Source organism: Heliangelus exortis, chromosome 31 (assembly GCF_036169615.1).
Source record: "Heliangelus exortis chromosome 31, bHelExo1.hap1, whole genome shotgun sequence".
Taxonomy (NCBI): domain Eukaryota; kingdom Metazoa; phylum Chordata; class Aves; order Apodiformes; family Trochilidae; genus Heliangelus; species Heliangelus exortis.
This window is the reverse complement of record NC_092452.1, coordinates 1,569,590-1,596,872: the sequence shown is the minus strand read 5'-3', so window position 1 is coordinate 1,596,872 and position 27,283 is coordinate 1,569,590. Positions and strand designations below refer to the sequence as shown.

The following is a 27,283-nucleotide window of genomic DNA, read 5'->3' as shown; positions in this document are numbered from 1 at the left end:
TGATGAAACATGCCTGGTCTTCCTCCTTTTACAAGAAAGATCATGCAGAACCCCTTGAATTTTGGTGACCTTCCTGATGCTTTCCCTGCCTCTCTAAAACATGTGCATTTTTTTGGCCACGTTAAGAGGTGTTTGCAAAGGGTTCTCTTCAGAGGGAGTCCATGAGGGGAATAAGGCAGGAATCCTGTTGGTGTCTGGTATGGGACAGAGCTAGACAGAAGGTTCTGGAGTCTTCTGTAACAGCTCAAGGGGAGTGGAGCAAATTATTTGCTCTTGGGGACATGGTTTAGTGGGCATGGTGGTGTTGGTTTCCCTGTTGGACTTGATGCTCTTTGAGGTCTTTTCCAGCCTCAATGACTCTTTGGTTCTGTGTCCACACAGGAGCAATTGGCCCAGCTCCAGAGTGAGAACCTTTCTCTCCGCCAGCAACTGGAAGAGATGCAGATCCAGCAGCTCATCAGAAAAAACACTGTGAATGTGACACAGGAGTGGGTTAATAACATCTCCAAGGATTTCAGTGCTGATACTGAGAAGAGAGTTAAACTCCTGGAGGAGAGAAACAAGGAGTTAAATGCTGAGTACAATGATTTAAAAGAGCAATTGCTTAAATATGAGGCTGACAAAGTAGAAAGACAGGTAAAGTACACACTATTAGCAGTGTTTAAGACTATTAACAGTGTTTTGGTGTTAATTGATGTGTTTTGGGGCTTCTAAAGGACCTTCCTGTTTGTCAAAAGGTCAGCTTCAGACACGAAGCTTTCTCTTCTTCCATGGGCAGCAATATTTAAATTTGTTTGTTCTTTGTGGCTCAATGAAAGACAAATAACTGGGCAGAAGACTCATTAGGGCCTCAGTTAAACTGTCTTTCTGCAAATTCAGAGTGTACATGAGTAGTAAATGTGCTTCTCTGCAGAGCACTAGCATAAATTTGTGTTGCTCAAACATGGACCAACCAAGTCCCCTTTCTGCATGGAGCTGTTTTTTCTCTACATCTCTTTTTTAAGAAAAGAGGTGGAAGAGAAAAAAGAGAGGGGGCTGGAGTGAGGGATAGGTAGAGGGTTGACATTTGGCAGCCTCCTCTGAGCACGCGGCAGCGCAGAGCAGAGAGCGGCAGCGGCACCGGCACCGGTACCGGTACCGGTACCGGTGTGAGCTGTGCCTTTAAATTGCAGAGGATTTGAGAAGGAGTTGGGCTTCCCAGAGACGGTGAAGCCAGGGCAGAGCGAGAAGACCCGAGTCTGAGCCGGAATCCTGCGAGGATAAGGAAGGCTGAGGTGGCAGGAGGCGGGGCTGTGAAGGGCGGCAAGGTTTAAAAAGCGGCCATTTGGCAGCCTCCTCTGAGCACGCAGCAGCGCAGAGCAGAGAGCGGCAACTGGCTTCCAGAGGGCAGGGAGGGCAGGCAGGGAGCAACTAGTAGCTAGATACATCATGGTAACAACGCGGCCAAAGACCATGGTGAAAAAGAATGTGGGGACTCAGACGGAGCTCCCAAGCAGGCATGCAGCAGTGCAGGTCTCTGGCTGCAGTGAATGCCTGTGCCTGGCACTGGTATCAAAGGGAACCAGGGACTCCGCATGTGTGCGGTGTGAGCAAGTAAATGATCTCCTCAGGCAGGTGGTTAAACTGACAGAGGAGGTGGAGAGACTGAGAACCATTAGAGAATGTGAGAGGGAAATAGACTGGTGGAATCACACCCTGAGGCAGGGGCAGATGGGAGAGGGTGAGGAAGTGATGGATCCCCCCCCCCTCCTGTCACCAGACAGAAGGAGAGGACTTAAGAGATATGAATGAATGGAAGGAGGTCCGGCCTCGGAAGGGCACGAAAAAATCCTCCCAACCCCCTCCACCCTCCCAATTGCCCTTGAAGAATAGGTATGAGGCCTTGGAAATTCAGGGACAGGAAAATGTAGTTACAGAGGTAGACTTACCTAGTGAACCACCTAGGACCCGTCAGTCACCCCGTGTCCTTAGGACTTCTTCAATCAAGAAGGAAAGGAGAGTAGTTGTGGTGGGTGACTCCCTTCTGAGGGGGACAGAAGGGCCCATCTGTCGACTGGACCCATCCCACAGGGAGGTCTGTTGCCTCCCTGGGGCTCGGATTAGAGATGTTAAAAGGAAACTCCCTAATCTTGTGGGTTCCTCTGATTACTATCCACTGCTGATTTTCCAGGTTGGCAGTGATGAAATTATCACAAGAAATGTAAGGGCAATGAAGAGTGACTTCAGGGCCCTGGGACGGCTAGTTAGGGGGTCTGGAGCGCAAGTAGTGTTTGCCTCCATCCCTCCTGTAAGAATGGGTGGGGAGGTAAATAGGAAGAGTTTACAGGTCAACGAGTGGCTAAGAGACTGGTGCGAAAGACAGGGTTTTGGCTTTTTTGATCATGGGATGCTATATGAGACACCTGGCCTGGTGGTGGCAGGTGGGATGCACCTGTCCCAGAGGGGAAAGAGGCTTTTGGGGCAGGACTTAGCAGGGCTCATTGAGAGAGCTTTAAACTAGATGTGAAGGGGGAAGGGGAGAAAACTGGGTCTGTTAGGGACAAACACAAGAAGAACGAACCGGGGCCCGAAGGCAGGTGGTCTAGGGAGGATTTAGTCCCACCAGTGTGCTCTGTTTGTTTCCTGAAATGTCTGTATACTAATGCACGCAGCATGGGGAATAAGCAAGAAGAGTTAGAGGTCAGTGTACGGGCTAAGGGTTATGATCTGGTAGCGATAACAGAGACATGGTGGGATAGGTCACATGACTGGAATGTGGCCATGGATGGTTATGTGCTTTTTCGGAAAGATAGGGCGGGGAAGCGAGGTGGTGGAGTTGCTCTTTATGTGAGAGAGCAACTAGAATGTGTTGAGTTTTGTGCAGGGGCTGATGAGGGGCAAGTTGAAAGTCTGTGGGTAAGAATTAAGGGGCAGGCTGGTGTGGGTGATACAGTTGTGGGGGTCTACTACAGACCTCCTGATCAAGGCGAGGAGGTTGATGAGGCCTTCTACAGGCAGCTGAAAGCAGCCTCGCAACTTCAGTCCCTAGTCCTCATGGGAGATTTTAACTACCCCGATATCTGCTGGTTGACTCACACAGCCAGCTTTTCACAGTCTAGGAGGTTCCTCCAGTGCATTGATGATAACTTCTTAATGCAAATGGTGGACAAGCCGACTAGAAGAGGAGCGCTGCTGGATCTTGTACTAACCAACAAGGAGGGCCTTGTTGAAGCAGTGGTGGTCAATGGCAGCCTTGGCTGCAGTGATCATGAGATGGCAGAGTTCAGGATCCTGTGTGGAAGGAACAGAATACCCAGTAGGACCACAACCCTGGACTTCCACAGGGCAAACTTTGGCCTCCTCAATCAACTGTTAAGAGAAATCCCATGGGACAAGGTGTTAGAAGATAAAGGGGCTCAAGATAGCTGGTCAGTATTCAAGAACCACTATTTGCAAGGATCAGAGCATCCCTATGGTTAGGAAATGTAGTAAGGGAGCTAGGAGACCAGCATGGTTAAAAAAGGAACTGCTGGGAAAACTTAAGTGGAAAAGGAAAATCTACAGATCATGGAAGGGGGGGCTGGTCACTTGGGAGGAATATAGGACTGTTGTCAGAGGATGTAGGGAGGCAATTAGGAAAGCTAAGGCCTCCTTGGAACTTAACCTTGCAAGTCGGGTTAAGGATAATAGAAAGGGCTTTTTCAAATACATAGCTAGCAAAACTAACACTAGAGGCAATATTGGCCCACTAAGGAATGAGCTGGGAGCCCTGGTGACAGAGGATATAAAGAAGGCAGAGGTGCTGAACGCCTTCTTTGCCTCTGTCTTTACTCCTGCAGGGTTTCCGCATGAGCCCCAGATTCATTTAGCCCCAGAAGTAGTCAAGATAGATGAGGAGTTTGACATAGTAGATGAGGATTGGGTTAGGGATCAGCTGAGTAATCTGGACATCCATAAGTCAATGGGTCCAGATGGAATGCATCCAAGGGTGCTGAGGGAGCTGGCGGAGGTCATTGCTAGGCCACTCTCCATCATCTTCAGTAAGTCATGGGTAACAGGAGAGGTGCCTGAGGACTGGAGGATAGCAAATGTCACTCCAGTCTACAAGAAGGGCAAGAAGGAGGACCCGGGTAACTATAGACCGGTCAGCCTCACCTCCATCCCTGGAAAGGTGATGGAACAACTTGTTCTTGTCACTATCTCCAGGCATATCAAGGACATGGGGGTCATCAAGAGCAGTCAGCATGGTTTTATCAAGGGTAAATCATGTTTGACTAACCTCATAGCCTTCTATGAGGAAATTACTAGGTGGATAGATGATGGAAGAGCGGTAGATGTGGTTTATCTTGATTTCAGTAAAGCATTTGACACCGTCTCTCACAGCATCCTTGTAGATAAGTTGATCAAGTATGGGTTTGGTGATCAGGTAGTGAGGTGGATCAGGAACTGGTTGAAAGGAAGGAGTCAGAGAGTTGTAGTCAATGGGGCAGAATCTGGTTGGAGGTGTGTGACTAGTGGAGTCCCTCAGGGGTCGGTACTGGGACCGGTGTTGTTCAATATCTTCATCAACGACTTGGATGAGGGTATAGAATGTACCCTCAGCAAGTTTGCTGATGACACTAAGCTGGGAGGAGTGGCTGACACACCAGAAGGCTGTGCTGCCATTCAGAGAGACTTAGACAGGCTGGAGAGCTGGGCAGGGAGAAACATGATGAAATTCAACAAGGGGAAGTGTAGAGTTTTGCATTTGGGGAAGAACAACACGATGTCCCAGTATAGGTTGGGGGCTGAGCTGCTGGAGAGCAGTGTAGGTGAAAGAGACCTGGGGGTCCTGGTAGACAAGAAGATGCCCATGAGCCAGCAATGTGCCCTTGTGGCCAAGAAGGCCAAGGGCATCCTGGGCTGGCTCAGGAACAGCGTGGCCAGCAGGTCCAGGGAAGGGATTCTGCCCCTGTGCTCAGCCCTGGGGAGGCCACAGCTTGAGTCCTGTGTCCAGTTCTGGGCCCCTCAGTTCAAGAAGGACAGGGAAGTGCTTGAAAGAGTCCAGCGCAGAGCTACTGAGATGATTAAGGGAGTGGAACATCTCCCTTATGAGGAAAGGCTCATAGTTTGGAGGTGCTCAGCTGTTGGCAGGCAAAATTGAGTCCCAAGACAGGTCTAATTGTATAATCAAATAAAGTAAAGGCATATTTCATGTTCTTACAACTTTCTTCATGCTCATGTAACCATTTGATTAGGACACAATCAGACAGCTGCAGCAGGAGCTTGCTGATGCTCTTAGAAAGCTGGCTATGGCAGAAGTTTCCCTGGAAGTTAACGTGTGCCACTGCAAGAACCTGGAGGAAACCAAGCTGGGCTTGCAGAAGGAAGTGGAAGAGGTTAAAACCAAGGTACACAAAGTTCTCATAAAATCCTAAAACAAGCTTCAACACACTGGATGGGATGGTGAGTGACTGAGTCAGACTGTTCTGTGAAAGCAGTGTCCATGTCTGTGACATGAGGACACTTTGCCCTTACTTGGTGAAAGGTTTGTATGTGGTTGGGTTCTCTGCAAAAGGAACTCTGTGTCTCTTGCTTATTACACTTGGTTTGGCCATGCAGGTTGTCTGAAGCTTGCTGTGCTTCCCCTCCCAGTGGTAACAGAGAATCAGAAATATTTTGGTTGGCAAAGACCTTTCAGGTCAAATCCAGCACTGCCAAGTCTGCCAGCAAATCGTGTTCCTCAGCACCACCTCTCCACATCTTTTAGGTCTTTTCTCTTTATCTTCAGTGGTGGTGACTCAATCCCTTCCCTGGGCAGCCAGGTCCAGTGTCTGAGAACCCTTTAAGTAAAAGGATTTGTCCTGGCACTTGTTCTTATTGAATCTCCTGCAATTGGCCTTGGCCCATTGATCCAGCCTATGCAGGAGTTTCTGCAGAACCTTCTCAAGCAGATCAACACTCCCACCCAGCTTGGATGCCAGCTGCAAGCTGACTGAGGGTACAGCTGATTCCACTCTCCAGATCATTGACTTTTACCAGTAAAGAGAACTTGTCCCAGTGCTGAGCCCTGGGGAACACCACTGGGAACACCACCAATGGATTTAACTCCATCCCCCAGCATGTTCCCAACTCTGAATGCTTTTGTGACTTACTCTGCATATAGATATATATCTGTAAGGGGTCTAAGAGGTCTCTTCAGGAGAAGGATGAAGTTTTTAATTGATATTTTCAATGGGGGAGCAGCCAAGGGGATACAGAGTCACTGGAAGGGTGAGAGGGTGAGTGTTGGTGCTTAGAACCATTTTGTGGGGAATTGGAGGGATGGGAAAGGAGAGTGTGGAAGATGATGAAGTGACACAGTTTGTGTCCATTTGCTAGGAGGAGTGAAGGTTGGAATGGACCTGAAGTGATGACAGTTCTTTGGGTAGCAGACACAGGCAGTCCTGAGTTCTTCAGCAGCAGCTGATCCCTCTCCATAAAACCTCTGCTGACTGTTGTGGGTTCTTGCTCTTCTTTTTTAGCGTCAGCAGCTGGAAAAACGACGTCTTCAGTCTGAGGGTTGTGTTCATGACTTGAAGATTGCCTTGGAAATTGAGGAAAGAGTCCAGAGAGTCTCTTATCAGACACTGCAAATCCTGTTGGCATCTTCTGAGAATACTGACATGAAACAACTGGAAGAACGAGTGCAGTGGTAAGAGAGTAACACAGTGAACCAAGGTGTCTGTCACCTTCTGGGGTTGTCCTTGGGGTCTGGGGGGTCCTTGTTGCATCACAGCAAATTAATGGATGATTTGGAAGATGTTTTTGTTTGTCTTTTCCTCGCTGGTCTTTAAGAATTGGTGCTCTGGTGGATTTCCATAATAAGATCTGTATTTCTCTTTAAGCCTTGAAGCTCAAAGTGCCAGACTGGAAACTACAGTCCAGCAGCAAAGCAGTAAAATTGAGGCTGCTCAGAGAGACCTGCAGCCTTGTGCCCAGGTAAGCAGCTCATGTTGGGAGCTTCTGAGCCTCGTTACCAGTTGCTGTGAATTGCTTTGAATTGCTACCAATTGCTTTGAATTTTTGTCACTTTTTTTCTGAGTTGATGGTTGGACTCAGTGATCCTAGAGGTCTATTGAAGTTGTGACAATTCTGATTCTGTAATCCCAGGCTGGCAGAGTCCATGAGCCCCAGGGGCAGGAACAACCCCACACACAACCCCAAGAAGAGCAGCACAGCTCTGCTGAGAGCCAGAAGGATGAGCCAAGAGTGCAGATCTGCATTCCTGCCAGGACTTGGTGTCTTGTAGGTCTGGGAGTGGAGGGGATTGCAAGTTGTCGTGGTCAGATGTACAGGTCCTGTTGTCACTGTGCAGGGGACAGTGGTCAGGAAAGAGGTGATGGGAGTGGAGGGAATCCTTCCCAAAGGAAATGAATTCTTGGTGCAGGGTTCTGCCTCAGCTGCTGAGGGGAGTGAGGAGGCTGCAGTTGCCTCCCAGAGTGAAGCTGGGTCCTGGGCATGGGGCATGGACAACTGGGGGTGGGGAGAGGTCCCTTTTTCTCTTCAGTGTTTGCAGGTGTGTTTTCTGCTTCAGGAGCAGGCAGCCTCCAGGGACACACTGGGACACATCAGAGACAGTGGCCCTGAAACACAGACTCTGGGACACATCAGAGGCAGTGGCCCTGACACAAAGACTCTGGGACACATCAGAGACAGTGGCCCTGACACAAAGACTCTGGGACACATCAGAGACAGTGGCCCTGACACAAAGACTCTGGGACACATCAGAGACAGTGGCCCTGAAACACAGACTCTGGGACACATCAGAGGCAGTGGCCCTGACACACAGAGTAAGCAGCTGAAGCACAGAATTAGAGATCCTGAGTATGACTTGAACATAAAAATTACCCCTCGAGCAAGTACTGCTGGAAGAGAAAAATATGAAAAGCCCTACCTGGAAGAAATAGAAAGAGGAAGATGCCTAGGATACAAATTGGAAAGGTAAGGACATGCTTTTTGGAGTGGTAACAAGGTGCCACTTTTCTTCCTACATTTTCCTGCTGGAATTCCTCTTCTAGATCTGGTCAGCATTATGTATGTAAGCCTAAGATGGCTCAGTTGTGAGGAGAGTTCCTTAAGACCCTTCCCCTTCCTTAGAGCTGTCTTAATTTCTCTCAAGTGTTGCAGCAGTAAGAGATGGAACTGTTTTGTTGGTGTTTTTTTTTTTAACCTGATTGAGTTTTAATCAGGAGTGAGTGTATGGCAGAGAAGATGAGTTTCATGTCCTTTACTTGAATAAGGAGAGGCACTTAAGAGAACAAAACTTGCTTCTGTGAAGCAAAACCAATCTGTGTCTCTTTTGGCTGCCATTTTAGCAGCATGTCTGAGGTTGATCCCTCCATGGGAAAGGGAGGGTAGCTCAGAGTTGTTGTGCAGCTGACATACCCTTTGGAAGAAGCTGTGTAAACTCCTGGCATTCATGGGTTGCTTTGAAGCCCTAGTGCTGAAAAATCCCAAGTCTTGGTAGCTCTTGCTGCTCCTTGCAGGTAGTGTGATTACTAAGAAACAGGCTCTCCAAAACCCCTCAGGTCAAATGCTGCTCTGGATTCTCTCCTAATCCCTTCTACTTTCTGCAGTTCAAGAAGAGGCAGAGGCCTGGAGGGTAACCATGCCAAAATGCTGTGTGTGTCTGAATGCTTCAGAGCTGCTGAGAAACTCCCAGAAGCCAAAACTCTTCTCCCTGTGAAGCCCAGCAGAAGGAGCTTTGACAGGAGAGGTCTGGTTCCAAATCCTGGTTGGTCTTCAGTGGGGCCAGGACATTCCTGCAACACTTTGAGCAGACAGTCAGGACCAGAAGAAAGCTTCCTGAGTACCTCCATGAATGCCTCTTTGTCAAGAAAGAGGCTTGCAGACATTTTGTTTTGGGTGAGCATTTGGAAATACTGTTCTCAACTGCAGAGTATCCAGCAGCAGGGTTGCTGCAGTTCTGTTTCTGTTGCTTCTCTGATTTTGGTTTCAGCTGTACCCTTGTACCAGAGCAGTCTTTGCACTGATAGCTTTTAAACTTGTTTCATTTGCATGTAGGCCATGTTCTCCTTTCTCCCTAAAGAAGACCTTTGAGCTGAAGGCCATTTTTCTTTCTTCTCCAGCTCCTTAATCTTCTCTTTTCCCTGCAGCCAGGTACATGACAAGCTTTGTAGGCTGCTTAATGTTTTGTGCTACAGTTAATGTTGTTGAGCACTGAGAATGCTACTGGCTGACCAGGTGTTTCTCTTCATTAAAAATCAAACCCCAAAGCCAAGAGGATGATGTGTTTAGTTTTTATCACGTTGTGCCAATTTTAGGACTGTTGTAGAATTTTAGAATGAACACAACAATTGGTTTATGTTTTTTAATTGTATGTTTTCTGTATAATTCTAGACCCACCGGAAGCTGACAAAGAAAATCTCTGAAGAAATTGAAAATGGTAAAGTGTCAAGATGCCAGAGTGTTTTTAAAGACAAAGATGACTGCTCCTAACTCCTGATAATAATGTCTTGAAAGCCATTTCTGTCTAAACTAAACTGTTGAGTTCTCATGCTGAGGACAGTGGGGTTTTTTTCTGCTAGTTTTCCAGTTTAGACTTAAATGTGAAAACTTTCTCCTTACAAAATATTGTGTAAAAAGTTTTGGAGTTGCCTGAGAAAAAAACAAGCACAAAAAATGGACCCATTTCATCCACATAGATACACTTGGCTGATGCTGCAGTCACCTCTTCACTAGAGTTAATCCTCTCTCACAAGCCTAAAAGGAATCTTGAGATAAATTTGTATAGATTTCATCCATCACTTCTCCTCCTCTCTCCATCAATTGCATTCAGCACCAACCCAAAAAATAGAAATTCTCTGCTGCAAGTTCTTGCTCTTTGCTGTCTCTTCTTCATTGCTTGTGTTGGTGGCTTCTCTGTTGCAGTTTTCAATGAGCAAGGAGAGGATAATCAGGGACAAAAGAGATCCTTTCTTTAGGGAAAGATCCCTCAGTAGTGTTCAGGCAAACCTAAGAGGAGTTGACTGCTTGTAATCCATGACACCAAACTTGCTCTGTGATGCACAAGGAGGAATTGCACCTGGTTCACAATTGGGTGCATTTTGAGCATCTGGTGTTTCTTTCAGGAGCTTGAGAAATGCTGCTGACTGAGAAGTACATGTGGAAAAAAAAAAATCTCTTTCTCCCTTTGTGCCTGGCCTTTTGGTTGTTCTGTTCCCTTGGAAGTTTTTTAGCCTCTTTCTTGATTGTAGTCTCTCCAGTGACCTCTTTGCCCCTGTCTGCTGTAAAAGTAACACCAGGAATCTTGTCCCTTGTCTCCTTAGCCACTGCTGAACTTGACAATATGTAAGGGAACTTCAGCCATACCTATTCCTGGACCTTCAGAAGATTTTGATGTTGACCAAACAGGAGTCCTGTGATGTTGCAACCAAAAATTGCCCAATTTTTGTGAGTCTCATGCACTGTAAGTTCCAGATATTGTTTGAAATTGGTGTTTTGTAAACTTTCTCAGCTAGTACCTGTCTTTGTTTTATTGTTGCCCTCCTTGCCTTTGCTTTCCACCCCCTTCCCTGCCCTTGTCCCTCTCCTCTGTTCCCCTCTGCTCTGTTCTGCATCTTCAGCCTCTCCTGGAGGCTGGGCCATTGCCCAGGGTGCCTCTGTGTCCTGTACCTCGGGGGGCTTGAAGCAGAAATGTGTTCAGATGATGGACAGGAGCTGCAGTCTTGCTGATCATCAGTTGCCAGACTTGGTGCCAGCTCCCTGGGCAGCCTGTTCCAATGTTTAACCACTCTCTGCCTGAAGAAATTTTTTTCTACAATCCAACCTGAACCTCCCCTGGTGGAGCTTGACCCCATTTCCTCTTGTCCTATCACTGGCCAACCTCTGTCTCACTGCAACCTCCTTTCAGAGAGCAAGGAGGTCTCCCCTCAGCCTCCTCTTCTCCACTTTTCTGAGGGAAGTGGCATTATTGAGCCTGACCCCCTTTTTCATGCTTCTCGTAGGTTTTAACATTTTTTTAAGGTAGTGAAATGCAAAATGGCTTTCAGCTCGTTTTCCTTAGAGGGATCCAGGCTTTAAGAAAGGAAAGGCAGGGAAGGAAAGCAGCCCATCCTCTGGCAGAGGTGGAATAGATGCTTCTCCTTCTCCAGGGCTCTGTGCAAGCCCAGGGCAGCGGGGCCAGCCCAGTCTCCTGGGCTGAACCAGCACCAATCCTGTGCCTGCTTTGCAGGGGCTGTGTTCAAGGGATGTAACAGGATGTACCAGGATGGGGCTTTGTCTTCTGTCCCCAGACACTCCATCCCAGAGGGTGCAGTTCATCCTTGGCAGTGAGGAGGAGGATGAGCTGCACGTTCCCCATGATTTGTTCACTGAGCTGGATGAGATCTGCGTGAAAGGGGACGAAGGTGCCGAGTGGAAGGAAACAGCAAGGTGAGTTCTGCTGCCTGCTGTGGTTGGTGGGAGAGGAGTCCCCGTTCCAGCAGTGCCCCCAGGCTCTGCTTCCTGCTCTCTGGGCCGGGAAACTTTTCCAGCTGCAGGTGCTGATCCCAGGAGCCTCCTCCTCTTGCCCCCCCACGGCGCTACCAAAGGGGTGGCAGAGCTGGGGCTCTTTCCTTGCAGTGGGGCTGATGACACCTGATGTTTGCAGGTGGCTGAAGTTTGAGGAGGATGTGGAAGATGGTGGCGAGCGCTGGAGCAAGCCCTACGTGGCCACACTGTCCCTGCACAGCCTCTTTGAGCTGAGAAGCCACATCACCAATGGCACGGTGCTGCTGGACCTTTGTGCCAACAGCATTGAAGAGACTGCAGGTACCATGGGCACCACATCCCTCAGGAAGGGCCAAGCTCGGGTCACAGTGGTGCCCTTCACCCCCAAATCACTCCCTGCCCCAAGACAGGTCCTTTTCCACAAGTCCTGCTGGGGTTTGAAGTCGTGAGATGGTTCTGCTGGGCAGGCAACAGTCCCACCAGCTTTTCCTTCCCTTACAGGATCCCGTGGGAGCAATCTGTGGGGTTTGAAAACAGAGTAGAGAATCTTCTGCAGGTGTCAGGGCTTAGCAGGCTGCTCCTGGCCATACAGACTCTGCCTAAGAGCTGAACCTCCTTAAAGAAACTATTTCTTAGAAGCCATTTCCTCACATTCTTTCTTTTTGTTTGCCTTAACACCCAGGATTTAGGAGTTTTAAAAGCAGAGGTGTTGTGGCAGATAAACAAGAAGTGTATTTCCATGGACATCACTGATCAAGCTCAGGATCAAGGTGAGGCTCCTGCTGGCTCCCTCTCCCATCCCTCTCAGGCTCAGCTCCTGGCAGGAGGGATCTTTGCTGTGTCAGGAGGACCCCAGCCCCACCACCCTGGTCCCTCCCCAACCCTGACCTCTCCCATCCTGTGCAGTGACCCAGCCAAGGGGTTTGCAGAGTAATGGTGGTTCCTGCTGGTGGGGGGCTGGGGAGGTGGGATGGTACACGAGGAGAAAGGGCTGGAGAACATGGAGAAGGTGTTGGAGAACATGGAGAAGGGTTGGAGAACTTCTGAGGAGCAGCTGAGGGCCCTGGGGGTGTTGCTCCTGGAGCAGAGGAGGCTGAGGGGAGACCTTCTGGCTCTGCCATCCCCTGAGAGGAGGTTGGAGCCAGGGGGGGTCGGGCTCTGCTCCCAAGGAACAAGGGATGGGCCAAGAGGAACAGCCTGGAGTGGTGCCAGGGGAGGTTTGGGTTGGAGCTTGGGGACAATTTCTCCCCTTTTGGGCTCTCAGGTCCCTGGTCTGGCTGGAGCAGCAAGGTCTCTCCCAGCCAGAAGGATCCCATGGTCCTGTGTCCCCTCCCCTACAGACTGGGATGACTGCTGCTTCCTTTGGGATGAAGGGGCTGGAGAACACAGAGGAGAGGAACTGCTGGAGAACATGGAGAAGATGTTGGAAAACATGGAGGAGTGGCTGGAGAACACGGAAAAAGGTTGGAGAACACGGAGAAGGGTTGGAGAAGATGGGGGAGGGATTGGAGAACATGGTGAAAGGGCTGAAGAACACAGAGGAGGGGTGCAGAAGATGGAGGAAAAGCTGGAGAACACAGAGAAGGGTTGGAGAAGATGGGGAAGGGAGTTGAGAACAAGGAGCAAGTTCTGGGGAACATGGAGGAACTTCTGGAGAAGTTCTAGGCTGCTGGAAGCTGCAGCTTCCTGGGGACAGTTCCTCCTCCCTCCCCCCCTAAAATCTCCCTCATCCCAGGTGTCCTTCATCTCTCTTGTGACCGAGGGGCTTGAGAGTGTCCAGGGAAGGGCAACAGAGCTGGGGAAGGGGCTGGAGAAGATGGCGGAAGGGTTGGAGAACATGGTGAAGGGGCTGGAGAACACAGAGAAGGGTTGGAGAACATGGAGGAGAAGCTGAAGAACGTGGAGAAGGGTTGGAGAAGATGGAGGAGAAGCTGGAGAATGTGGAGAAGGGTTGGAGAAGATGGAGGAGAAGCTGAAGAACACAGAGAAGGGTCGGAGAAGATGGAGGAGTAGCTGGAGAAGACGGGGAAGGGGGTTGAGAACAAGGAGCAAGTTCTGGGGAACATGGAGGAAGAACTTCTGGAGAAGTTCTGTGCTGCTGGCCCAGCCCACTCAGAGAACCTCCTTGAGGCACCGAGTGCCCCAGAAATCCACCAGAAAGTCCTGCCTGGGGTCAGCAAGCACAGGGCCAGGGCCGTGTGCTGCTCCTCACCCCACTTTTCCTCCCCCTCTCCCATGGTATCACCATCACGACAACGAGCGGCATCGCGACGACCCGCGGCGCGACGTGAGCGGCGGCTTCAAGAGCCACGACCCCTCCGACGACTGCAGCTGGGACTACGACTGAGGTGGGATGGGGTGGGGGTCCCCGGGGGTCCCCGGGGCAGTGGGGAGGGGGCTGGGGGCAGCGTTCCCATTCCCCATCCCCTCCAGGCTACGACTCGTGGATGGGCAGCGGCACCGTCGTGACGATGAGGATCCCTACGACAGCGAGAGGAGAGGGGGGAGCAGTGGAATTCCCGGGAAGATTACAGCTGGGATGACATCCGACAGGAGGACAGAGGTAAAGGCTCAGGGAAAGAGGCTCAGCTGGACAAGAAGGCCACCAGGTGGCCAAGGTGGCCACCAGCACCCTGGGTGGTGACAGTGCTGGTGTGGGCAGGAGGAGCAGGGCAGGAGCGAGGTATTTGCTCACGTTCTTTCTTTTTATTTGCCTTAACAGCCAGGATTTAAGAGTTGTCAACGCAGAGGTTGTCTGGCAGGTGAGCAAGCTGTGTTTTTCTGTGGGGGGGAGAGCTGAAAACTAAAAAAACCTGAAAAAACAGCTTTGGAGAAGTGGGCTTTGACCTGCAGGTCTCCATTCATCCCTTTCCAGGGCAGCCAGAGCCATCCTTAGTACATTTCTCCCTGGGCTTGGCACATGGAACAAGGGAACTGAGGGAAACTCTGTGTTCCATGTGCATTTCCATGTGGTTCCAGGTGTAGAGCAGCCAGAGAGGCCAGATTTGGGCAAGGAGATGTTCTGTGTTAGAGTGGGCACTGCTGAGCTCAGCAGAATCACAGCTAAGCCCTTTGAGGATGGTTTTTAGTGGAAAAAAAAAAATTTTGTTGCTTTCACTGCAAAGGCTGAACTGTATGAAATGTCTTGCTAAGCCAGGCTGAGCCCCTGTCAGGTTCTCCTGTGTGGGGCAGCTTTCCCCAGAGGCTGCTGAGGGTCAAACTTGGGGGGAATTTCAGCTCTGAGGGCTTCATTTCCCTCTGCCCTCCCCAGACATGATCCTGAGCCAGCAAGAAGAGTCTGTGGAGTTTGATGAGCAGATGTGGGTGAAAGTTTGGGAAGTGCTCTGAGGACTTTCCCAGGGTTCATCATGTCTGCTCCCTGAAATTTCCTACTCCTGAGGGAGCAGGAAAAAAGCAGTGACTCAGGGAAAAGCCTCTGTGGGAACAAGCAGTGGAAATATTCTGTGTAAGACAAAGGTTGGTGGAGGCACAGGAGGTCTCCAGGGCTCCAGGCAGGTCCAGGGGTCTCTGTTTCAGGGCTCAGGGCAGGTCAGGCTTTGGCTACATGAAAATGAGGGATTTGGTGCAAAGAGAAGGCAGGTTCTGGCACTGCTGGGAATCATTGTTCAGTGGGCCAAGAAAAGTGCTCTTGGGCAAGCTGGTTTATAGCTGGAATGATGGGGAAATGGGTGCTGCTCCCAGGGAGACCCAGGATTTCCCATTGCAAGCTGGATCCTGGAACCCCCTCCACATCTCAACAGGGCCAGAAACTGCACACAGGTGCCAGGTGGACACTTTCCACTTTGATTTTGCAGTTCTTTCATCACTTGAAGCACTTTGGGACATCAGTGAAACACCAGCCAGATTTCACCTAGCTGAAAGGTGCATTTCTTCACCCTGATCCAGCTCATCTGCCTCGTCCTGCTCTGGGCCATCAAGGTGTCCTGTGCTGCCATCACCTTCCCCACGCTGGTAGGACCTGGAGCTGCTGGGCAGGGGGATTTTGGCCACCTTGGAGTGAGCTGTAGCATCATCTCTGGCCTCACCGTGTCTTCCCTCTTCTGTCTGAAGGTTTTGGCTCCTGATTTTGTCCAGAAATTGATGGATTTGTGCTTCTCAAAGCAAGAGCTCAGCTTTCTGGATGCCAGAAAGCAAGAACCAGCAGCCAAAAGGTGACAAAAATGAAGCCAAAGAAGAAGAGGTAAAGCTTGCTGGGGGCTGTGAGATTGCTGTTTGTATCACAGCTTGTCTGTAAATGCTGGGGGAAGATCAGAGCTCAGGAAAAGCAAGTCCTGATAGCTTGGGTCCAGTGTCATGACCCTTTTTTGCCTAAATTAGTAGTGAGCCTAACACTTGGGTAGAGGGTAATTTTAAAAATGAATTATTTATAATAAAGATGATGGAGAGGATGGTGCCAATGCTGCCACTGGTGCCAATGATGATGATGATGAAATTAATTCCTTATAGTGGTGTTTACAACTACCCCTGAAAAAAGATTTGGAATGAAACCTTTTTTTCTGCTGCAATAACAGCCAAAGCTGCCACAGGTCAGGAGGAGAGAGCTTCAGGCAATTTTCTTCCTGATGTTTCGTTTATCTCAACCTTGAATTAAATATTTTCCATCAGGAGTCCTGGAAGACAGTGGAAGCATCACCTGAAAATTAGAAGCCAGAAGACATGGAGGCCCCAAAGCAGAAACAGGTAAAGCCCCACCAAGTGCCAGGCCCTGAGCAAGATGAGTTTGAAGGTGTTTAGAACCAAATCAGTGGAGTTGGAAGGGACCTCTGGAGATGATTTAGTCCAACCCCCTGCTAAAGCAGGATCACCTGGAACATAGAATTACACAGAATGCATCCAAGCAGGTTTTGAGTATCTCCAGAGGAGACTCCACAGTGTCCCTGGGCAGCTGTCCCAGTGCTCTCTCCCCCTCACATTGAAGGCCTTCAGGCTTCTTACCTGGTGACAGCCCCCAGGTTGTGACTTGCTCCCCCCTATCCCTTCCTACAGGACACTGCTCCAAGCAGGATCTCCGTGGGATGCACCAGGTGGTCGGGGGGACTCTGATGGAAAAGCCTTTTTCCACCAAAAACCTTTCCAAAAAGAAATTTTGGCTGCCTCAGCCCAGAGAACAACAGCTCTTGAAGGTCTTTGCTGCTCCTCCATTAAGGCCTTACATGAACCAACTCTGGGGAGCAGCTGCTTCTTGCACTGCAGAGAAAATAAGAATTTGGGGCCTGATCTTGTCTTTTTTCACCTTTGTGGCAGTAAAATGAACTTCTGTGTCGTGGCTGGTGAGCACAACAGTGACCAGATCTGTTCACAACTGGAATGCAACAACCCTGCTGTGGTCAGATAGGGTCTGGCAGACGGAAGATCTCGCGGTGTACGGAAAGCTCGGCCAAGCCCCCTCCCCACCTAGAAGACAACAGCCTGAGGAATGCAGACGGAAGTGACATTGCACACCTTGAGCTATTTAAACCTGTGTAACCCCCAATAAAACGCCAGTTGCCATCCATCACATTGATGTCTGTGTGCTTTTGGCCCGAGTGATCTGGGTGTGATCACCGTGTCACACTTGAACCAGGCCGCCTTTGCCTTCCACGAAGGCAACATTTTGGTGCCGAAACCTGGGAAGCAGCGGGTCGGGAATCTCGCCTGGATTTGAGTGGTCGACGGCCAGCACGGCAGGACCGACACTGGCGGGGAGGACGCTCCTGGACCGACAAGGAAGCATGGAAGCCCTTGCCAAGGTCGTAACATTGTTGCAGAAACAATGGAGGATTGGTTGTAAGATGAAAGATTTTACTTTCTTAATTACGAGGTTATTAGACCTTAAGGTTATAGATCAGCTGGTGGATATTCTCCAGCTGGAGACGTGGAATCGATGTACCGTAGCTCTTGCCGAGGAAGCAAAATCCACGGGCAGAGCAAAAAATCTTAAAAATTGGGGTAAGGTCGAGCAGGCCTTGCGAAAGGCCATACAAGAGCGGGAAACCTGGGAGGCTGCCAGGAAATGCTTGCTGGCCACCCCGAGACTGGGGGTCGGGGCGGCCACACAAACGCCGTGCACCCCGGGCGCAGGCGATTTCCCCGAGCCTAAAGACCGGCGGGAGGACGATCTCCCACCCAGATCCCCGAACCCTGACCCACCTACCGAGGGCCAGGATTCGGCAAAATCCTTCTGGGAGGGATTGTCCGAGGAGGCCAGGGCGGCTGAGGAAAGATCGAAATCCGAGACCGCATGGCCCCAGCCTCCCCCATATGTATTTGAAAATGGCGCCGAGCGGCTCGGGAGGAGGCCGGGGCGAGGCTGCCTCCGGCGGGAGCGGGGCGGAAGCACCTGAACCGACGGGCGCGCACAAAGGGGAGGGGGAGGAGTGCGATAAGGAATGTGAAAAAGAATGTAAGAAAGAATGCGAACAGGAGAAGCGGGGCGGCACCGGCCGGGACTGGGAGGAATGCGACCGGGAGAAGCGGGGCGGCGCCGGTCGGGACGACAGTGTGAGTGTGAGTGTGAGTGCGTGGCAGAGAGGAAGTGAGAGCGACTTCATGAGGCGTTTGAAAGCTGCAGTTAAAGTACCCGCCCCCCCCCCCCCCGAGCAGGAGGCGGGGCGAGCCACGAGGGGGCGAGCGGCCCCCCCGCAAGGGGAGGGGGTGTGGGCGGGGCCGGAGCTCGAGGAAAACCCACGGGAAACCGGAAGTAGCCTGCCAGACGAGCTCTGACTCCGAGCCCGACACTACTTGGGACGAGCAGTCGGATAGCGATTCGACTTCTGAGGAGGAGGAAACGGGATTCTATAAGATTAAAAGCAAAAGCATCCCCATCCGTTATAGAGAGGAACCCCAAAGGGAAAAATCTCCTCTCACGGATTGGAGAAAGATTAAGATGGCTTGCGCCGACTGGGCTCCGTCGGCCGCTCTGGCGTTCCCGGTCCGAGTGACTGACGGAGGGCAGCGAGTTTACTCGCCGGTAAACCCTAAGGATATACAGGCAATTGTGAAAGCAATTACGGAAAAGGGGATCAATTCGGCCATGGTATCTACCCTAATTGACGGGCTTTTTGGGGGAGATGGTATGCTGCCCTTTGATATAAAACAAACCTGCCGATTAATTTTCGACGGAGCTGGTATGATTGTTTTCCGACAAGAATGGGAAGAGAATTGTACCAAGGCCTTAGCCCTGGTGGGAGGGGCAGACCACCCATTACATGGCTCTAACCTGCAAAGATTAATGGGTACAGATCCGGCTCTGCTTACCCCCCAGACACAAGCCCAAGGCCTGCGGGCCCCCGAGGTTGCGGCAACCACTCGTGCCGCTAGGGACGCTCTTCGTACAACGTCCAGATTTCTGGCCAAGCCATCGCCATGGTCCACATTAAGGCAAAAAGAAAGCGAGAGTTTTACGCAGTTTGTGGATCGCCTTCAGGCGGCCATTGACTCCTCATCTCTGCCATCAGAGGCAAAAGGCTCGGTCATGTTAGACTGCTTGCGTCAGCGGTGTAATGTGAGAACCAAAGAGATCCTGCGATCCATTCCAATAGGGGCAAGCATAGCAGACATGATTAAGCATGTCACCAACGAAGAGCATTTGGCCCCGATCCAAATGGCTGTTAGCACCACAATAGCCAATGTGCTAACATGTTTTAAATGTGGCCAAGCAGGCCATATGCTGGCAAACTGCCCCCAACAGGGGAACCCTTCAGTGGCGCCCCCATCACGTCAAAGCCAATTCCGAGGGCCATGTTGGGTCTGCGGAAAGCAGGGGCATCTTGCTAGGGACTGCAGAAAAAAGAAACTCCAGGGAAACGGGGGAGGGAGGGGGCAGCCGGGCCGTACACAGCCTCCTCCCACCTGGGACATGAGGCGGCCCAACCACACCAACCCCGGACGTGGCGGGGTGCTCCCGAATTCGCTACCCCCCCAGGCATACCCGAACTTGCTACACACCCAAGAAGCGACCAATTCCATGGCCCAACCGGCGGTCCAGCCAACCCCGCCTCTATTTCAGGGACAACAAGGACCACCCCTAGGGGGCGAGACCCCAGAGTGGCCCTTGCTGTAAAATGTGATAGTCCACCAGTGGTGTGGGGGACCTGTTCCCTTTATAATATCCCCAGGAGTATCACCATTGACATCCCTTTTCTAATCGACACTGGGGCAGATGTTACAGTTATTCCAGAGGTAAATTGGCCCCCACACTGGAATCTGGAAGGCGCTCCCATGGTGGGTGGAGTCGGGGGGTTAACCCAAGCTCGGAAGAGCGCCCAACTAATAGCAATCACGCTCCATACTGAACAGGGACCGGAGAAAACCATCACCCTTTCTCCATACATTATGTCAGGGGTCCCACCCCTGCTGGGAAGGGACGCCCTAGCTCTATTAAAAGCCAGGGTGACAAATTTACTCTAAGGGCCACTGCCACACACCCGCTTCCACCAATTAAACTGACGTGGAAATCATCTGACCCTGTGTGGGTGGAGCAGTGGCCCCTATCAAAGCCTCGAATGGACACTCTTCTTGAGTTAGTTGACCGTGAATTACAAAAAGGTCACATAGAGCCTTCCACTAGCCCATGGAATACCCCAGTTTTCGTTATACCCAAATGAACTGGTGAGGGATTTCGTCTCCTCCGTGACCTGCGCGAAGTGAATAAAACAATCCAACCAATGGGTCCTGTCCAAACACTGTTGCCCATGAACTCCATGATACCAGCAGGGCAACCTTGTGCTGTTCTTGATGTATCTAAATCAGTCCAAGCTTTTGTCCAGAAATGGGGCATCACACTAGTACATGGCATCCCATATAACAGCACGGGACAAGCCATAGTCGAACGAGCGAACCAGACCTTAAAATCTAAATTGGAGGTATTGGCAAAAACAGAGGGCTTTACTGGCACAGTTCCCACAGGGGACCAAGCACACCTGCTAGCGACTGCTCTATTAGCATTAAATCAGTTCCCCAGGGGAGACGAGGCAAACAGCCCTATCCAAAAACATTGGACCACTCGCGCATTAGAGGAAGGTCCACTGGTCGTAATCAGGAACGAGTTGGGGGTATGGGAATGTGGGTGGAGACTGGTCCTAACAGGGCGAGGGTACGCAGCTGTCAAAAAAGACGGCAAGGTTAAATGGTGTCCACTTAAGTCCATTAAACCGGACCTTCAGGACAGAACTAATGACAATTCTTAGTTTTTGTCTACAGGACTACATCATCGGGCGCCCTCGTAGTCCATATTTTCCGGTGGCAGGAGACGACAACATGTCAGCGACCATCTCATCCACATCTCAAGCACCCGTACCTGTAGAACCCGCACGAAGGCGAGGCAACCCCCGTGGGGGGGGGGCCACGATGCTTTTGTGCAAACATGTCACTAATGATTTTTGTATTCAGATTTTGATCACTCACAGGGTCCTGTACCATCCGGAAGAGGATATGTACTATCAGTGGGAACAGACGGGCATCAGTCTACAGAAAAGAGAAGTGCTGACAGTCATCACTGTACCAATCACCGCGGTTGACCACCCTGACTTCAACCTTGATAGGTCCAAGTACACTACTCATCTTGACACTGATCTTTGGACCCTGTATCCTGAACAGAATAGTATCATTCGTTAAAAGCCAGCTTGACAGTGTTGACATTCTGTTCCTAGAACACCAGCAGCTGCTATAAGAATGCATTCACATAGTGCTACCCCAGAATAGCCCCCAAACTACCTCTATTCTATTCTATTACTCCCTACTAACTCATTCTAACCCCCATTCACTCATGGTGCTTTAAGTTTTTAACTCAGGGACGTGGGATATGTTTACATATATTTTTATATATATATTTTAAAGATTTGCACTGAAAAATGATATGATAACTTTTTATCCATTGATTATATTCTATTTTTAAGATCATACTAATTTATAGATGGTAAATTTTTAACTAACATTATAAGTAGACTTTTGTGATTGCATTTTAACCTATTTAATTGTGCATGGGGGGGGGAAATGTGGTCAGATAGGGTCTGGCGGACGGAAGATCTCGCGGTGTACAGAAAGCTCGGCCAAGCCCCCTCCCCACCTAGAAGACAATAGCCTGAGGAATGCAGACGGAAGTGACATTGCACACCTTGAGCTATTTAAACCTGTGTAACCCCCAATAAAACGCCATTTGCCATCCATCACATTGATGTCTGTGTGCTTTTGGCCCGAGTGATCTGGGTGTGATCACCGTGTCGCACTTGAACCAGGCCGCCTTTGCCTTCCACGAAGGCAACAGAGAAGAGGTGACAGAAGTTCCCTGAGGGCTGACACTGTGTGGACAACTTTACTTCTCACCTCCCCAGCCCCACCATTCCTTTCATGTCCCACCTGGGACTTCCATCCCTGGTCCTTGCATCAGACTTCTCCTCTCCTCTCTGCAGCTGGAGGTTACAGCTCCACTGCACCACCTCCCACCTGCTCTCCTCAGAGAACTGACTGCACACGGGCACAGCAGGAGTTTTCCTTTGTGCTGGCCAAGAAAAGTCAAACAGAGAAAGTGAAAAAGAATCTGATGGGAAATGGTTTAGAGAGACAGATCATAGAATCACAGAATCATAGAATGGGCTGGGTTGGAAGGGACCTCAGAGCTCATCAAGTCCAACCCTGGATCCACTCCCCCTGTGGTTCCCAGCCCATGGCACTGAGTGCCACATCCAGGCTCTTTTGAAATATCTCCAGGGATGGAGAATCCACCCCTTCCCTGGGCAGCCCATTCCAATGGCTGATCACCCTCTCAGTAAAGAAATTCTTTCTAATGTCCAACCTAAACCTCCCTCTTGTGCCCTCTTGTCTTGCTGAGAGCTGCCTGGGAAAAGAGACCAAAGATCATAGAATCATAGAATCATAGAATAGGCTGGGTTGGAAGGGACCTCAGAGAACATCGAGTCCAACCCTTGATTAACTACCGCTGCAGATGGACCAAAGAGACCAAGAGATGGGAAAAGAGAGCTGTGATCATCATGAGAGAGGTGGCTAAAGAGACAATCAGGCTGCTGAAAGGCAGGCGAGCTTTGAACAACCTGCTGCTCAAAGCAGCACCCAGGGGAGAGGCTTCTGAATGAACAAAGAGCAGGAGAAGGGGACAGTTGGAGAGTAATGGGAATGGCCTTTGTCTGGACAGTCTGTGTCTGCAAAGGTGACTTTAGAAATGGTCACTGTATCACCACTACCAGGCAGAAGTTTCTGTTGAGGCTCTGCACTTGGTTTGCTCCTTGCCCTTTCTTGCCTTCATGTTGAGCATTTTATTGCTCATCATCATTCCTCACAGCCCCCAGAAGAATTTTGACCCACTAGTGAGGGGTGGGCTCTGCCTTCCTATTGCCAGGAGTTCAGAGTTTGGCCTGATTGATCCATAATATAAATAAATAAATAAATAAATAAATAAATTCCTGTGGCTTCAGGGGGCCAGATAGCATGGGTTTATGAAAGGCAGGGACTGCTTGACCAACCTGATCTCCTTCTGTGACAAGGTGACTTATTGATAGAATGAGGGAAAGGTGGAGGATGACTTTAGTAAAGATTTCAACAGCATTGTCCACAAAACCCTTCTGGAGAAACTGGCTACCTCTGGCCTGGAGCTGTGGCCTCTTCAGTGGGTCAAACCCTGGCTTATGTCTGGGCCCAAAGAGTTGTGGTGAGTGGAGCTCAGTCCAGCTGGTGGCTGCTCACCAGTGGTGTTCCCTAAGGTGCTGGGACTGCTCTGCTTCAATCTCTTTTTCAATAATCTGGAAAAGGGGGTGAGTGAACCCTCAAGCACTTTGCAGATGACACCAAGCTGGGTGGGAGTGTGGATCTGCCAGAGACTAGAAAGGTTCTACAGAGGGACCTGGACAGGCTGGGTCAATGGACTAAGGTGAAATGGTTGAGCCTGTACCAGTCTGTACCAGAGATGAAGGTCCTGCATTTTTGTCAAAACAGCCCTAGGAAGTGCTAAAGACCTGGGAGGGGTGGCTGGAAAGCTGCCTGGCAGAGAAGGACCTGGGGGTGCTGTTGACAGCAGACAGAACATAAACCAGCATCTGCCCAGGTGGCCAAGAAGGCCACCAGCATCCTGGGCTGCATCAGAAATAGTGTGGGCAGCAGGGAGGTGATTGTTCCCCTGTACTCATCACTGCTGAGGCTGCACCTCGAATCTGGGGTCAGTCCTGGGCCCCTCACAACAAGAAGGACATTGAGGGGCTGGAGCTGGGGACCCACACATGTCTGGGACCACCCCTGGCACCTCCAGTGTCACCCGTGGCTTGCGTGGGAAGAGGAGGGAAAGGAGATTCCCCCTGGCATTGCCTGGGTGTCCAGTGGGAGAGTGGGAGAAGCAGAGGTTGTGTCTCTAGAGGGGAAGTGGCTGTGCTGGAAAGGAGGGAGGGAGGGGACATGAGCCATGACTTCAGTGTGTGTCCCATTGGGTTCCTGGGGAGCCCCAGGGAGAGCTGAAGGGAGCCCCGAGAGAGTTGAGCAAGTGGCCAAGTCTGGCGCTGGTCCTGTGCTGCTGGGCTGGGCTCCTGAGCCTGAGAGAGCTGCTGGCAAGCAGAGAGTGCTGCAGAGAGAGAGCTCTGGGCAGGAGCAGCTCCTCTGCAGAGCGCAGCAGGGCTGAGGGCACTGCCTGCAGGCAGCAGGGCAGGGCAGAGAGAGGAGGGAGAGAGAGGAGAAAGGCAGCCTGGGCTGGGAGGAGAGCTGAGAGCTGCCTGGGCTGGGGGAGAGAGAAATCTTCCCAGCCTCTGCCATGGTGAGTCTCTGGCTGCAGGGCAGTGAAGCTGGGCTTCCTGGAGGGGGTCTTCCTTCTCCAGCTGGCAGCCTGGGCCACAGCTGCTGGGATCCCTCCGGAGGATTTTGGTGGGCAGGAGGAAAAGGTTTGGCAGAGCAGGGCTGTCCTGGAGCAGTGTCAGAGGGAGAGGCCATGGGGCTGCCTTCTGCTGGGGATGGCTGCAGGCTCTGTGGATCTCCTAGAGAGGAGAGCAGGGGACACAGGGTGCCTCCTGCTCCTTTTGCCATGCATGGTCACCCATCTGGGGCTCTGAGCTCTCTCTGCCCCCCAGGAGCTGCTGTGGCCTTCAGAGGGGCTGGGGCTGTGGTGGGACTGCCCAGAGCAGCCTGGGGAGGGCACTGGTGTGGGGCCAGCAGCAACTGGGCTGTGCTGGGAGAGAGGGGAGGGGAGGTGGGAGAGCCTGGAGGGAGCTGTTCTGGGCTGGCAAGTGAAACCCTGGCAGAGAAAGCCATGGGTGTGTAACTGGGCCTGCATGGCCATGGAGGGGAGACACCAATGGTGCTGAAGGACTCAAGATGGAGTCTTTCCTCAGGAGCTCTCCCAGGCCTCTCTGCTCCATGAAAGGCCTCAAGGAGCAGCAGAGCTCATCTGGAGAGAAATCTCAGAAGGACAAGTGCCAGGGTCTGCCCCTGCAGAGGCCTCACCCGGGCCATGGCACAGGCTGGGGCTGCCTGGCTGGGAGCAGCCCCATGGGAAAGGTCTTGGTGGGCACTTCTCATGACCCGGGGAGGGCACCCAGGGAGACACAGCTCGCACCCCCTTGCTTTCTAAACTCCTTCTCAGAGAGGAGCCAAGGTGCTGCTGGATCCCACCTGAGTGCCAGACCTGGCCCTGCTGGGCAGAGGGACTGAAACCATACGGTCCCAGAAAATGCTCGACAGCTCCTCTGACACCACTGACTGGTACAGAGTGAAAGGACTGAGGCTCACATTATCACTTAGAGGAGCAATTCTTTCTCTAGGAAAGAAACAAAACAGGCCTAACAAAATCAGACAAACTAACAGTGATAAGAGGAATGTCCTGGGGCATTCCTAAATCCCCAGCCCAGAGCAAGACTGATTAGAGGGATGGGATCAGAGGCATCCATCCCAGACTCTGAGGCACACACTCTTCTCAGCCCACATTACCCTTAAGTTTTTCCATGAGCTTTTATCAATCCCAGCAAAACTCCAGACTGCACTATGAGGAAGTTTCCACAAAGGTGGTATGGGCAGTCCTTTTGGATTGATCATGAGAAATGTAAGTCTGATCTGTCACATCCCTTCACACCCAAACAGTTCTATGACTTTTGATGGATCTTCTCTTGGTAGTCCAAAAGCTCCACAAAGGTCACCTTGGAAGGTTTAGACTGGAGGGAAAGAACAAGAAGTCTCACCCCCAGGGAATCATTGGGTTAGAGGTTTACCCAGAGGGGTCCTTGATCAGCCCAGGATTTTGTTTTCAAGGCAAAGCCAGTGAGAGCAGAGAGACAGCAGAGAAGGTCTGGAAATGCTGGGGTGAGAGTTAGGAGGGAAAGCAGGAAGGGTGACAACAGCCTGAAGGGAAGGAGCTGCAGGCATGGACAGTGTAGGCCAGCCTGCAGGAGAGGTGGCCAAGGGCTCTGTCAAGGAGTGAGGTCATTGTCCCCTTGGCCATAGCAGTGTCCTGGGCCACCAAGGCTCCTGAGAGGAAACTTCCTCTTGAGGCTCTCAGGACCTGCCTTCCCAGGGCCTGGGGTCAGGGCTTGCTGATCTTTCTGCTGCATCCAACAAACCAAAGGGTTTTCTCAGCATTGCAGCCACCAGCACAGGGCCTTTGCCTCCTGCAATCGTGGCCTGCAGGGATCTGCTCTGACAAGGCCATGGGGAGGCTCTGGCAGGCTCAGGGAGGCCCATCAGTGTGTGAAGGTATTTTGGGTTTTGCTTCTGACTTTGGCTTTATCAGAGATTTTTTTCATTCTTCTCTCAATATCTGAAGTTTGTTTAATGAACTAGAAAAGCCCAAAGGAGCTCTTTTTTCTTTTTGTAATTTCCTTCATGTCTTCAAGACCTATAGAGATTCTTAGAGATATTAATTTTTTCCCGGTGGATATCAGGAGGAAGATTTCAATGTGCACTTTTGCACTTTTCTTTTAAATGGAATATTTCCTTACTTTGTACTTCAGAGGAGAGGTTCTAGCACCATTCTCCAAGTGATAATGACCCAGAGGGTCTCCTCAGGAGGTCTGCACCAGAAGAAGCAGTTCCTTGAGGTCTGACCCTGGATGGACACCCTTGCTCCTCACCTCCCCAACCCCACCACTGCTCTCCTTGGCCCCTGGCACTTGCATCACTTCTCCTCCCATCAGACTTCTCCCCTGGTCTCTGCAGCTGGATGGTTCAGCTCCTTTGCACCAGCTCCCCCCTCTTTTCCTTAGAGAGCTGCTGCACACGGGCACAGCAGGAGTTTTCCTCTTTGCAAACAAAGCAAAGCAAAGCATGATAAAGTTTCATGGCCAATCCAACACACTCCTCAACCATAGGCTAAGTATGAGCTGCCCCTCATGAAGTCACCTTTCTACAAGGGATAATCTTATGAGAAATCCTTTGTGTCAGGAGACACAAAAGGATGGACACAAACACAATGACAGAGTTGGATAAAGAGGCAATCAGAGTGCTGAAATGTTTGTGAGCTTTGGCTGCCTGAAGCTGAGAGCAGCAGCATCGGTGAGAGGAGTGGGAATGAGCAAAGTAGAATATTAAATTTATTAATCAATCCTTCAACTTTTATTGTCTCAATCCATTCCTTCACCTCACTGCTGGGGGAAAGCTGAGTCAGTGGCTACGTGGTGCTCAGTGTCTGGCTGGGGTTCAATCACAACAGTCTTTATTTGGGCCCAACGTGGGGCACAAAGGGCTGAGATAATGACAGCTCTGATCATAGCGTGCTAAAACTAATTGTTATTCATTCAGCATTGAAACCAGTTTATGAAGCTCACCCTAGGATTATAACCTCTCATTATATGATAGTAGTTTTCTTTGTGCAATAAATGAAGTTCAAACTAAAAAATGTTTACCATTACTT

The 27,283-nt window shown here is 50.7% G+C and overlaps 2 protein-coding genes across 8 annotated transcripts in view; both read left to right on the top strand.

Moving 5' to 3' along the window:
- Window positions 1–359: 359 nt before the first annotated feature.
- LOC139788974 (ankyrin repeat domain-containing protein 26-like) lies at window positions 360–7,743 on the top strand. The gene is made up of 6 exons (XM_071729373.1): window positions 360–636; window positions 5,217–5,369; window positions 6,483–6,652; window positions 6,846–6,939; window positions 7,535–7,613; window positions 7,712–7,743. The coding sequence occupies exons 1-6, from the start codon at window positions 439–441 to the stop codon at window positions 7,741–7,743; spliced, it is 726 nt and encodes a 241-aa protein (XP_071585474.1). The 5' UTR covers window positions 360–438.
- Window positions 7,744–8,703: 960 nt separating this feature from the next.
- LOC139788995 (electroneutral sodium bicarbonate exchanger 1-like) overlaps window positions 8,704–27,283 on the top strand; it is a 61,846-nt gene continuing 43,266 nt past the window's right edge. For 4 of the 7 annotated variants that reach the window (XR_011723011.1, XR_011723012.1, XR_011723013.1 and 1 more), the window contains exons 1-7: window positions 8,704–8,865; window positions 9,361–9,406; window positions 10,290–10,429; window positions 11,256–11,394; window positions 11,612–11,772; window positions 12,134–12,221; window positions 12,792–13,391. Coding sequence is in view for 2 of the 7 variants with exons in the window: in XM_071729408.1 (XP_071585509.1) it covers window positions 10,360–10,429; window positions 11,256–11,394; window positions 11,612–11,772; window positions 14,723–14,799 (447 nt within the window). In the remaining 5 variants the exon portion in view is untranslated. Of the gene's footprint in view, window positions 8,866–9,360; window positions 9,407–10,289; window positions 10,430–11,255; window positions 11,395–11,611; window positions 11,773–12,133; window positions 12,222–12,791; window positions 13,392–14,722; window positions 15,424–15,522; window positions 15,653–16,077; window positions 16,153–16,716; window positions 16,740–27,283 lie in introns of those variants that run through there. The other 3 variants (XM_071729408.1, XR_011723010.1, XM_071729409.1) reach the window with 3 other exon arrangements.

Coding starts and splice junctions, on each gene's coding strand:
- LOC139788974 (XM_071729373.1), top strand. CDS start 439: ATGCAGATCCAGCAGCTCATCAGAAAAAACACTGTGAATGTGACACAG. Junction 5,370..6,482: donor TGGAAGAGGTTAAAACCAAG/GTACACAAAGTT, acceptor CTTCTTTTTTAG/CGTCAGCAGCTGGAAAAACG. Junction 6,653..6,845: donor CTGGAAGAACGAGTGCAGTG/GTAAGAGAGTAA, acceptor TTTCTCTTTAAG/CCTTGAAGCTCAAAGTGCCA.